The sequence below is a fragment of the Triturus cristatus genome, chromosome 4_1 (genome assembly GCF_964204655.1).
Source record: "Triturus cristatus chromosome 4_1, aTriCri1.1, whole genome shotgun sequence".
Lineage (NCBI taxonomy): Eukaryota > Metazoa > Chordata > Amphibia > Caudata > Salamandridae > Triturus > Triturus cristatus.
In genome coordinates this window covers 288538575-288551279 of record NC_140585.1, presented here as the reverse complement: position 1 = coordinate 288551279, position 12705 = coordinate 288538575, and the positions used below count along the sequence as shown (strand labels likewise).

Genomic DNA, 12705 nt, shown 5'->3' with positions numbered 1-12705 from the left:
CGAAACCATCCGTCGCACCGGTTACATCAAAACCGAAAGTGAAAGCGGTTGCGATCGGATCGAAGGCCTCGAAGCCCTCCACTCCTTCGGCGCCGGCACAGGTCACCGAACACACCAAAAGAGATTTCGGTGCCGAGCTCACCAAGACGGGTTCCGGCACCGAGCCAAAGAAGAAGGCCCTCGGTCCCCACAAGGCGCCTCAGCCTATGGCACCGAAGATTACGGCCCCACCCACCAAGGTCAAGGTGGTCGATCCGTCAGCGTCGACATCAAAGGGTGCGGCGCCTAGCAAATCACCGGCTCCAAAAAGCGTCGATACCCACCTTCGGATCGACGACCCAAAGACTGGGAAAAAATCGGATACCGCTTCGACACCTGCCTCCAACGTGCCTATCGGTTCCAAAGCGCCATCTGCATTCACCTTGCAACAGGTCTCAGCGTCGTTGCAACGCATCAGGGACCGGGCAACCCTCGAACCTACGTCGGGTCCCGAAACGCACAAGGCCGCAAAAGCACACTCTGCGCCGGCGCACATCACATTTGGATTGCCGCCGCCCAAGGCACCGAAAATGTTCGAAATTCGGACACGTGTCCACCAAACACAGACACTATCCGCTGGACAAATCGATATCGAGCCTTCACAGGCACACTTTATCGACGCCGACACTGGTAGGCTGCTGCTCCGCAAGCGGAAGATCACACCAGAGAAGGGATTGGACTCATACAAGATTCCTTTGAAACAAAAGCTGCCAGCAGGTTCCACACCAGTGCTTCACAAAACATTCAACCCTACCTTCAGGACCCACCGTCTTTTTCTCCTACGCATTCGGAGGAAGACGCCGGAGAGGACTATATAGGGGATGATACCACTTACCCGGTGGATATCGATCCTGATGATCACATGCAAGACCCAGATCAGGCATGGGGAGACCCCACCGCCCAGGGTAACGCACCAGATGCTCCTGACACGCAGCTTTATAATATAAAGACATCCCCCACGGAGGACACTGCTGCCTTTACTGCCCTCATAGAACAGGCTGCTGCCCATCATGGAGTGGAACTCCATTCTGACACTGTAGAGGAAGATTTCTTAGTGGACACTTTCGCCTTCTCTGAGAAAACCGTCAAAACTCTGCCAATGTTGAAGGGGGTTCTGAAACCTGCAAAAGACATGTTTAAAGAAACAACCAGGGCACGGGTGTTAAACCCCAGAATCGAAAAAAAATACAAGCCAGCACCCGGAGACCCTATGTACATTAAGGGTCAGTTACCATTAGACTCCATGGTTGTTTCTAATGCTCGCAAACGAGCACATTCACAAACAACGGGTGATGCTCCTCCCCCCGACAAGGAGTCCAAAGTGCTGGAGACATCAGGCAAACGGATAGCAGCGCAAGCGGCAAACATCTGGCGCATTGCCAACACCCAGGCACTCCTGGCCCGTTATGATAGGTCACACTATGACACACTAGAATCACTGCTACAACACTTGCCAGATGAATACAAAGAGGCAGCGGAGCTCCTTATCAGAGAGGGACAACTCCTTACAAATGCGTCCATCAAATGCGCACTAGATGCAGCCGACACTGCAGCAAGGGCGATCAACACCAGCGTAATGTTGAGGAGGCACGCATGGTTGAGAATCTCAGGCTTCAAACCTGAAATTCAGAACAATATCTTAAATCAACCGGTCAACCCAGACTTTTTATTTGGCCCCAAGGTTGACACTACCCTCGAAAAAATAAAAAAAGACACAAACTGCAAAATCAATGGGGGCTCTGCAGTCGCAGCAGTTTCGGAGTGGCTCCTTTCGTCGCCCCGGGAATAGAGGAGCAGCTAGAGGTCAGGGGTCCCAGCAGCAATACAATAAAGGGGGTACGCAAAGTACCTATGATAAAAACAATAGAGGTGGATATCGTGGATCCAGCACCAAAGGCAGAGGACGAGTGTATGGCAACACCAGGTCATCCCCCAAAAACAAACAGTGACGCCTTCTCCCTCCCCCCCGACCACATAACCCCTGTCGGGGGGAGACTCCAACAGTTCCTGTCAGTCTGGAAGTCCATCACCACAGACAGGTGGGTCAGGGAAATTATCCAGTACGGTTACTGTCTAGAATTAACGTCCACTCCACCCAACATACCGCCAAAGCACCGTCCAATGTCCGTAGAGCACTTGGCATTATTGCAGCAGGAAGTACTAAGTATGCTGCAAAAAGGTGCAATAGAAGTCGTGCCCGTCAACCAACAGGGGACAGGGGTGTACTCTCTGTACTTCTTAATCCCAAAAAAGGACGGATCTCTCAGACCTATACTAGACCTGAGACCCCTCAACCACTACATTCTGTCAGAGCATTTCCATATGCTCACCCTACAGCAGGTTCTACCATTACTCAGTCAGGGAGACTTCCTAGCCACACTGGATTTGAAAGATGCGTATTTCCACATACCCATACACCCATCGCACAGAAAATATCTCAGGTTCACTATTCAGGATCACCATTATCAGTTGAAAGTTCTCCCCTTCGGAGTAACAACAGCACCCAGGGTCTTTACCAAGTGCCTAGCGACAGTGGCTGCACATTTACGGAGACCGCACATTCACGTCTTCCCTTACCTGGACGACTGGCTTGTTCAGGCAAAGTCAGCCCAGCAATGTGCCAGCCACATGTCCCACACCATTCACCTTTTTCACAGTCTAGGATTCTCACTAAATTACCCAAAATCACATCTTCAACCCGCACACGTACGCCAGTACCTGGGCGCGACCATAAACACTCTGACAGCCACAGCTCAACCAAATTTAGTGAGGATCAACAGCATGCAACTGCTGATCACAAAGTTCAAACCTCAACACTCCCTTCCAGCACGAGTGTTCATGCAGTTGATAGGCATGATGGCCTCCTGCATTTTCATTGTCCCGCACGCGAGACTACATATGCGCCCGCTTCAGGAGTGCTTGGCACGTCAATGGAATCAGGCTCAAGGACAATTAACAGACCTAGTGTTGGTGAGCGGTCGGGCATACAACTCTCTGCATTGGTGGAATCCACAAAACCTTTGCAAGGGCCGACCGTTCCAAGAGCCTGTACCGCAAATAATACTGACGGCGGACGCCTCTCTCCAGGGATGGGGAGCTCATGTACTCAATTACACAGTGCAGGGACTATGGACGACACAGCAAAAGAAGATGCACATCAACCTTCTGGAACTGATGGCAATCTTCCTAGCCATGAAGGCATTCAAAGTACACTTATGCAACAAAGTCGTGTTGATCCGGACGGACAACATGACTGCCATGTACTACATACAGAAGCAGGGAGGAACACACTCTCCACAGTTGTCTCATCTGGCTCAGAGCATGTGGAAGTGGGCCATTCAGAGGAACATGTTCCTCATGGCGGAACACCTCCCAGGCAAGGACAACCAGATGGCGGATCTGCTCAGCAGACACAGCCACCAAATGCACGAGTGGGAGCTACATCCATCAGTACTCAAACCGTACTTCCAGCAGTGGGGTCATCCAGAGATAGACCTATTCGCCACAAGGGAAAACGCAAAATTCCGACACTTTGCCGCCAGGTTCCCGCACCCACAGTCGCAGGGCAATGCGATATGGATGAACTGGTCAGGCAGATTTGCGTACGCTTTTCCCCCAGCGCCATTAATACCGCTAGTGGCACGCAAACTACGACAACACTCACCGACGCTCATCCTGGTTGCTCCAACGTGGGCACGCCAACCGTGGTACACCACCTTTCTAGAACTTTCCGTGGTGCCGCATCAAAGGCTGCGGATCACACCCACACTTTTAACGCAGAACCATGGCGAAATTCAGCACCCAGATCCGCAACAGCTGAACCTGGCAATCTGGCTCCTGAAGTCTTATAGTTTGGCTACCTAAACCTGCCACCTGAATGTATGGATATCATCAAGGAGGCCAGAAGACCCACAACCAGAGCTTGCTATGCGGCTAAATGGAAAAGGTTTGTCATTTACTGCAACAACAATGACATTAATCCGCTGGATGCATCCATTCAAAACATCATCTGTTACCTCTTACACTTATACCGATGCAATCTGGCATACAGCTCCATACGTATACATCTCACCGCAATAGCAGCCTATCTTCAAAACAGGCAGCACCTCTCTTTGTTCAGAGTGCCTGCCATCAAAGCCTTCTTAGAGGGACTCAAACGAGTGATTCCTCCAAGACACCCACCGGCACCAGTGTGGAACCTCAATGTGGTCCTCACCAGATTAATGGGTCCACCTTTTGAACCTCCCCATTCATGTGAGATTCAATTCCTCACCTGGAAAGTAGCTTTCTTAGTGGCAATCACTTCGTTGAGAAGAGTTAGTGAACTCCAGGCACTAACCGTTCAAGAGCCATTCATACAGGTTCACGTAAACAGAGTTGTACTACGTACCAACCCCAAATTCATGCCTAAAGTGATATCGCAGTTCCACATGAATCAGACTATTGAACTGCCTGTTTTCTTTCCAAATCCAGAAAATGTCACAGAGAGAATGCTCCATACACTAGATGTAAAGAGGGCCCTCATGTACTATATAGACAGAACAAAGGATTTCAGGAAAACAAAACAACTTTTCGTTGCCTTTTCTCCACAACACAAGGGCAACGCCATTTCCAAAGCAGGGATAGCCAGATGGATCATTAGATGCATTCAAATTTGTTATCAAAAAGCGAAACGCACATTAACGATTCCCCCACGAGCCCACTCAACACGAAAGTTAGGGGCGTCCATGGCTTTCCTAGGAAACATTCCTTTAGAGGAAATATGTAGAGCAGCCACATGGTCCACTATACATACATTTACCAAACACTACTGTGTAGATGTACACTCAAAACCGCAGGCAGCTGTAGGACAGGCTGTTCTCAAAACTCTTTTTCAGACTGCTGCAGCTGGCACGGGCAGCCGCCGCTAATGGAGGGACTGCTATATAATCTATGCACAGATATGAATTCAGCAGCCCACATGCCTCGAACTGAATATGCTACTTACCATTATGCATCTGTTCTTGGCATGTACGGCTGCTGACATTCATATCGCCCACCCTCCTCCCCGGCGCCTGTAGCGGCTGCAGCACTCAGAATTACTGTATAGCATGGTCATCACTTACTGTATCTACTCCATCACTGCCACAATGGCGAAAAACAATCTGAGGATGGAGAGGATGCCCATGCGCACTGTAGTCCAGAGGAGGAGCCACCTATCTCGTGATACTTCGAAGACTCTTCCAGGACAACAATGTGCAATCATCCGGACCCAACACTAGACGGCGATCTATGCACAGATATGAATGTCAGCAGCCCTACATGCCAAGAACAGATGCATACTGGTAAGTAGCATATTCACTCCTTCTCATCCATTTTCTGGAACTAAGAACAATTTTTTTAACCCTGCAATCATTCCTGCCAAGGATATGGAACTCATCGGTTCTCATCAGGACAGACAATACAACAGCGATGCAACAAGCAAGGGGGCATAAGGTCTCCTCTATTGTCGCTGGAAGCTCAGTGCATCTTGGAGTGGGCTATCCAGAATGGAGTTTCACTAAGAGCAGAACACCTTCCGGGGAATCAATATTACACAAGAAGATAAGTTAATTACCTGTAACTATAGTGCTCCAGTATTGGAATCTTTCATAGATTCACATGCAGCCCACCCTCCTCCTCGGAGAAGCTCACCTTCTGAGACCCTTACTGTTATGCTTATTGCACTAGTGCTGTGAAAGGTATCTAGAGGGAAGTGTGTTCTAATTGGCTAAAGCCTAGTTTTTGGTCTCTTTTACTTAAAGAGATGGATATTTTACAAAGCTAAAATGTGCCTAGGCCTGTTTTACTACTTTATGCTAACTTTGCATTGCTGTTTTGATATACTGGGGACTCCCATCTCGACGACGGGGAATGATTCAAGCATGTGAATCTATGAAAGATTCCAATACTGGGGAACTATAGTTACAGGTAAGTAACTTATTTTAATGTTAAGGGTCAGAGCACATGCTTGAAGTCCCGGTTCAGCAGGGCATTTCAGGGCCATTACACCAGTGCAGTGTAGTCCAAAATGGGGCAAAAAGTGGGGGTGAACCTGCGAAAAGCCGGTTCCCTTACAATAACATAAGCCTGATCTGTTCCCTGACAAGAATCAAATAGTTCACATCAAAGCTTTTGCAAGATAAAATCCAGACTTATTTTTCAATTGATAACAGTATGAATATCCAACATGTATATCTGCTTTCTATCTCATTGCCCCCTGCTCCCTTTCCTTTGCCAGCCCTACCCAAACTCTCCCTCAAGCTCTTCATATTGTTTAGTCTCTGCCATAGGTGCTAAGGAAATGTACGTACACTGTGATGTAGTGACATTAGAAATTATCTATCCAGATAAGGACACAGTTTGTTGCAGTGAAGGCAATTATGACTGTGTGCTGCCATGATACAGAAGTGTTCCTCTATCTTGTTATATTTCGCTTCACCACTAAATATCATTTATTCATCAAAGATCGCTTCTGGACAAATTCAGTTTTTAAGTTGTGGGTTTGTGAATCAGACAAGTAGGGTGTTAGTCAGGTGGTTGTATAATTTGTGCTGTAGCCAAGCTATAAGTTACCCAAATTTTCTCTCTATTGCTTTAGATCCAACTGAGGAGCCACCGCCTCCATCTACCAACACAATTGGGTCAATCATTGGGGTTATCCTTACAGTGTTTGTAGTTGGTGGCATGTACTTTATCTGTCAGAGGATTCTATGCCCGCGCATGAAAGGTGATGGCGAGACAATGACCAATGACTATGTAGTGCATGGACCAGCTTCTGTACCACTCGGCTTCGTGCCTCATCCGAGCTCACTCTCTGGGTCACTCCCAGGTAAGTGGAAACATTTCACTGAACCTTACTTTTTCAGATGTTATTTGATAACTGTTAGTAAGATTTTATTCATCAATCCCTTTTGTTTTGACCTTCGAGGAAATGATTTTGTAATCCCAGCAGTTTGTTAAAGGACACTAAAATTAATGGTGTTCCCCCAGATTCATTTAGTTTAAAATGCCTTCCAGCAAACTGACAACAGTAGCAAGATTGGGTGAAAAGTTTTGAAGAAAAAGTAATACATGTGAAACAAAATAATAAGCTTTGTGATACATGTATTTATTATGGAAAGTGTACTGGTGAGTTACCTTTACACAAGCTATTCTTGACAAAGTTGGGAGTAGTGATGATCCCGTTGATAAAAGTAAGAAGCTACTTATTGTAGGAACTCAGGTTCTCCTAGTCCTTACTTTTAGTTTCTTATGCTCATTTCTGGCTCAACCTGTAGTAATAGGTGACTTTTTTTATATAGAACTGAGGCTTAAGATAGGGGGGAGGGGGGGGGGGTGTGGCTACGGAGCCGATGCAGATGGCAGCGTGAGCTGAGAGCTCTGCGCCAACCCCATCAATTATCCTATTTGGGACCGTGGTTTCTGGCCAAAAAGACATCTGGCGGCGTGGCACGCGCTTCTGGAGGCCCCGGTGCCGCTTGCTGACGGGAGCGACTTCGCTGCGGAGGACCGAGGACAGAGATGCCTGGTCGCTCAAAATGGTGCCTGGTCTGGCCGCAGTGAGAGGAGCTGCAGAGAGGGAGGCGAAGGCTCGGTGTGGTGTTGGGGCGGGAGCTTGGACTGTCGCTTGCTGAGCGTTGAGGACTCCTGGAGTGGTCCAGGGCTGGTGCAGTTGAAGCGGTGCCGGAGCGGCAGTGGCCGCAGGGGGAAGCAGAGCCTTCCCCCGCCCCCCTTCCGATCTCCGTCTCCTGACGACACGCGGAGTACCCGAGGGGGCAGCAACGCGAGGGTGAGTGTCGTCACGGGGGCCCCGGCGCGCTGCAGGACCTAACTGGGGGTATAACAAAAAGGATTTCCCCTGCCTGAGATCGTAGGCTGAGAGGGACACAGACTGCTCGCGGTCCCTGTGCGACCGCCATTTTGTTCCTCGGAGGAGCGGCTGATTGCTGGGACATACCGTGACTACTTTAGCTATCGGATTGCATGGGGAAAGACCCCTACGACATTGGATCCTGCAAGGCAGAGCAGTGCACTGGCACGTCACGCAGGAGCCCCCAGTTAGTGGCCCAGGACTTGGGGAACTGCCCGGGTCTTTGCTGTAGTGGCGGGAGAAGGCGGCGAAGAGGCATGAGCAGCCACACTGGGGCTTGAGGAGAGCTCTCTGGAAATGGTACTGGATCTGCCCATCGCCGGTGGAGAGGTGGCAGCGGTCTCTATTACTGGAGACTTAGAGGGATTGACAACGGTTTGCTGGTCAGTGGGAGTCCACTCCCAGTGCGGCGCCAGGAAGGGAGCAGAGGCTATTGTCTGAGTGTTCCGACCAGGACACGGGGATAGGGGGCCCTGGAACACCACATACAGCCAGGTGAGGTGGTGGACATGTTGTACATTCTGCGCCAGGAGCACTGCACATGTGGCAAGGATAGTTGCAGCCATTGCCACCATACACAGCATTGAGGGGTGCTCCTGGGGGTGGACCCGCCCGGGGGCCCAGGGGGTCTAGTTGAGCACAGCGCTGGATGGAGTCAGAAGGAACCCGGGAGTGTGCCCTGAGAGCTTTGTAGACCGTGGGATGTCTGGCTGCTACTGAGAGGTGGGAGGAAGACTGGGCATTATCACCGGCAGGAGCTGGGAATTGATGGAGTTCTGGTGGTGAGCCACCATAATCGCCGGGCCGGAGGAACGGGCGACAATGGGGAAGCCGCGGGGCAGGCAGGGGGGTGCAACCCCAGAACAGGAAGAGGAGACGACGGATAATTGGAGGACGGAGGCGTCTGAGTCGCAACCTGGCGGGATGGCGCAGCAGCAAGTAGAAATGATACTCAAGGCCATCGCGGCTACTAGGAATACCCTACAGCAGGACATAGCGCAGGTGTCAGTGGGGCTGGGCCTTCTCCGGGCGGACCATGCAAAATTAGCGGACCGAATGAAGCAAACCGAGGTCACTTTGGATGTACTGGCTCCAGCAAGCAAGGCACTTGAGCTACAGATTGGGGGGGGGGACTTGCATCGTCGCTTGCAAGCCCTAGAAAAGAGAGCTGAGGAGGCTGAAGGGCGGAACAGACGGAACAACATTCGGGTGGTTGGACTGCCAGAAGGAGTGGAAGGAACCGATATGGCGACCTATCTGGAGACCTGGTTGAAGTCAGAAGTAGCCCCAGAGGGACTGTCCCCTTTCTTCACCTTGGAAAGGGCACATAGGGTACCGGCGCGTCCGTTGAATCTTGGGAGGCCACCCAGACCTGTGGTGGCACGCTTGCTTCATTACAAGGATAGAGATTTTCTTTTTAATAGAGCGCGCACCGTGGGTCCATTCAAGGTGGATAACAGTAGTGTGACGCTGTTTTCCGACTATACCTTTGATGTGCAGCGACAGCGATCCTCCTTCTTGGAGGTTAAGAAAGCTGTCCGTACGGACGGTTTGCAATACTCTCTGCTGTTTCCGACACGCTTCAGAGTGGCCATGGACAGTAAAACCTTTTTCTTCAGCACCCCTCAGGAAGCATGGGACTGGCTGGAGTCCTACAGGGTGAGACAAGGAGAGGCAGGCCGGGGGGCCACCAAGGGGATGCCGCACCCCCACCCCCCCCTCGGCTGCAGCGTTCGGAGAGACGGCGGCTCCGTTCCCAGAGACCAACAACATCTCAGACGGAGAAAGAAAGAACAGCGGCGCTCAAGGCAGTGATTGAGATATCTCAAGAGCAAGGACCGGACTCGAGGGGAGCGACTGACTCTGAGAAGGGGTCAGCTGGGACAGCATCAGAGGAATCTGATTCAGCGAGCGCCGCATTACCTCATGTCGATGCGTAGCACAGTAAGACATTCTCCAGGACTGGGCGGTGCTTTGTTGTATTGACATTCCCCTTTGGTTTTCTTGATGTGTGAAATGTGGGGTGAGGGTGGCGGGGGTACGGGTGGGGGGTGGGGGGGGAGGGCCTGTGGGTGAGGGCCCCCCCCCCCCTACTTCGGGGTACCGCAGCAGGAGCTGTGGCGTTACAGGGAATGGGGTATGGTGCGAGACAATTGTATAACTTTGATTCAGCGGCGTCTGGCCCCTGGGCATCCCCCCTGTTGTTGTCGTTAGAGTTCCCTGGTAGCTACAGAGGAAGTAGTTTAGTGGAGAATTTGGATGGGTGCTATTTTGTTAGGACCTGTTCTGGGGAGGGGTAGTTGGGGAAGGATGTGCGAGTTGTTTGGGGTTATAGGAGCTGCCGGTGTGTCCATGGTGAGGTACCAGTAAGTGGAGGACCACTATGGGGACCCTACTTGATGTTAAGTGCCTAACGTGGAATGTGAGAGGGATGCATACAATGCGGAGGCATCACAAGGTGCATGCCTAGCTGGTGTGAAGGGGGGTACACATAGCCTTCCTGCAGGAGACCCATATTGAGAGAGCGGAGAGTAGCGCGTTGCAACGGAGGTGGCGGGGGCATGTCTACGGTACAACGTACTCCGCGTTTGCTAGGGGTGCACTGATATGGGTTCGAGCGGGGGTACCCTTCCAGATGACTCGTCAGTTTGCTGACCAAGAAGGGAGGTTCGTAGTAGTAGTAGTGGTGGGTGGGGGGGGGGGGGGGGATGGGCGACTGAATTCTTTAGATGTAACACTATGTTGTATATACACCCCTAATGTTGACCAGATGGCCCTTTTTACCCTCCCGTCAGGGAAGCTGGCGCCTTACTTGATTGACCCTGTGATATTAGGAGGAGATTTCAACTCCATAGTTGATGTTAGTATAGATAGGTCGCCTCCCCCATTGCCGGATGCCCCTGTACATGGAATATCTAAGGCGAGAAGAGACTGGCAGGATAGATGGGGACTGGTAGATACCTGGCGAATGCAACATCTTGAGGATGGTGACTATTCTTTCTTTTCTGCATTGCACGACCTGCATGTGCGTTTGGATGCCATATTGTGCACACCTGACATACATGCGAAGGTTCTCAACAGTGAGTACTTGGCTAGAACAATATCGGATCACAACCCACTACTTCTAACGATTAGGTGGGTTCAGGAGAGGCCTGCAATCCCAATGTGGCGCCTAAGACCGGAGACGCTAGAGGACGCTTCTTCCGAGGGGATATAGAAACGGGCATTGAGCAATATTGTGAGTGGTGGTGAGGGGAATGTGTATTGCCAAACAGGCGGGTGTAAGGAAGACGTTGCTCCGGGAGGTGGCAGTGGCAGAAACCTGGCTACGAGGATTGGAGAGAGAGCGGCCTGAGCGCCCGGAGGTGCATGATGAATTAGTGGGGGCAAGAGAGGAGATGAAGTCAGATAGAGAGGTTGCGTTGTTATGATTATAGAGCTTATCTGGCACGGGCGTACGCAGAACGAGACAAAGAGAGAATGCTGCTGGCTTGGTTAGCTAACCCAGCACCCCGGGGCACACCTATACTGGCGTTGAACTCTTCGCTGGGAATTCCGGTCTATACCCAGTGAGGGATTAATGACCTGTTCCTAGAATATTATGATGGGTTGTATAGGAGTCGCGCGAGGGGCCCCGATTATACACTGGAGTAATTTTTGGCGGGTATAACGCTGCCCCGGTTGGAGGAGGAACAAGCGGAGCTGCTAGGGCAGACATTACACTGGGGGAAATACGGAGTGCCATTAAGCACATGGCGCGTAATAAAACACCGGGTTCGGATGGCCTCCCAATTGAATTTTATTTAACTTATATTGACATACTTGCTCCAAAATTGGTGAGGATTTATAAAGAGGCCTGGGCAATGGGGAGGCTCCCAACTTCTATGAGGGAGGCTGTTGTTGTCCCACTTCCAAAACCAGGATGGGACACAATGGATAGGTCGGCATACCGCCCGTTATCCATGCTGACATCCGACTATAAGATATTAAGCAGAATTCTGGCGACTCTGCTCTTGCCCCATATGGTACACTTGGTTCATCGTGATCAGGCGGGTTTTATTCCAACTCGGAACACAGCCGTTAATATACGGCGCCTCCTCCGCATATTGGATGCAGATCATTGAGACGCTCCCAGTGCTGCGGTACTCTCGGTGGACATAGAAAAGGCCTTTGATAGCCTGGAGTGGCCGTATCTGTACCACACTATGCGTGCATTTGGCCTTGGGGAGGCCTTTGTGGGGTGGACGGGATTATTGTATCGGGATGCATCAGCTAGGGTGCAGACAGGGTTGACTATATCCTCCCCCTGTGCAGTACGTCGAGGAACGCAACAGGGCTGCCCGCTGTCCCCACTGTTGTTTGCATTAGCTATTGAACCATTGGCTGTACAGGCTAGGTTGGGGCTCCATTATCAGGGCCTGACCCTGCGGGGCATTGAACAATATATATCCCTGTATGCGGATGATCTATTTATTTTTTTGGCCAACACGGGGGTGGCCCTGGAAGGAGCGACACACCTACTGCAGGTGTAAGGAGAAATGTGGGGATTGGGGGGTTAATTGGGAGAAGACTTGTCTCTTCCTGGTGGTTCCAATAGCGGGAGGCCCTGATCGAGTGCCGGGAATTCGGTGGGAACCATCGTGTCTGCCCTATCTTGGGACCAAGATTTATCATGCCCCTGTGGATCTGCTGGAAGGGTACGTGGGAAGGGCTCTACGTGGGCTGCGAGGGAATATGACTTTTTGTCGTGCTCTGCCGCTTTCAGTAGCCGGAAG

The 12705-nt window shown here is 51.0% G+C and overlaps 1 protein-coding gene across 1 annotated transcript in view; it reads left to right on the top strand.

Moving 5' to 3' along the window:
• LRP6 (LDL receptor related protein 6) overlaps positions 1–12705 on the top strand; it is an 880431-nt gene that overhangs the window by 758358 nt on the left and 109368 nt on the right. The window contains exon 20 of the mRNA XM_085652091.1: positions 6659–6889. Coding sequence (XP_085508217.1) covers positions 6659–6889 — 231 coding nt within the window. The remainder of the gene's footprint in view (positions 1–6658; positions 6890–12705) is intronic.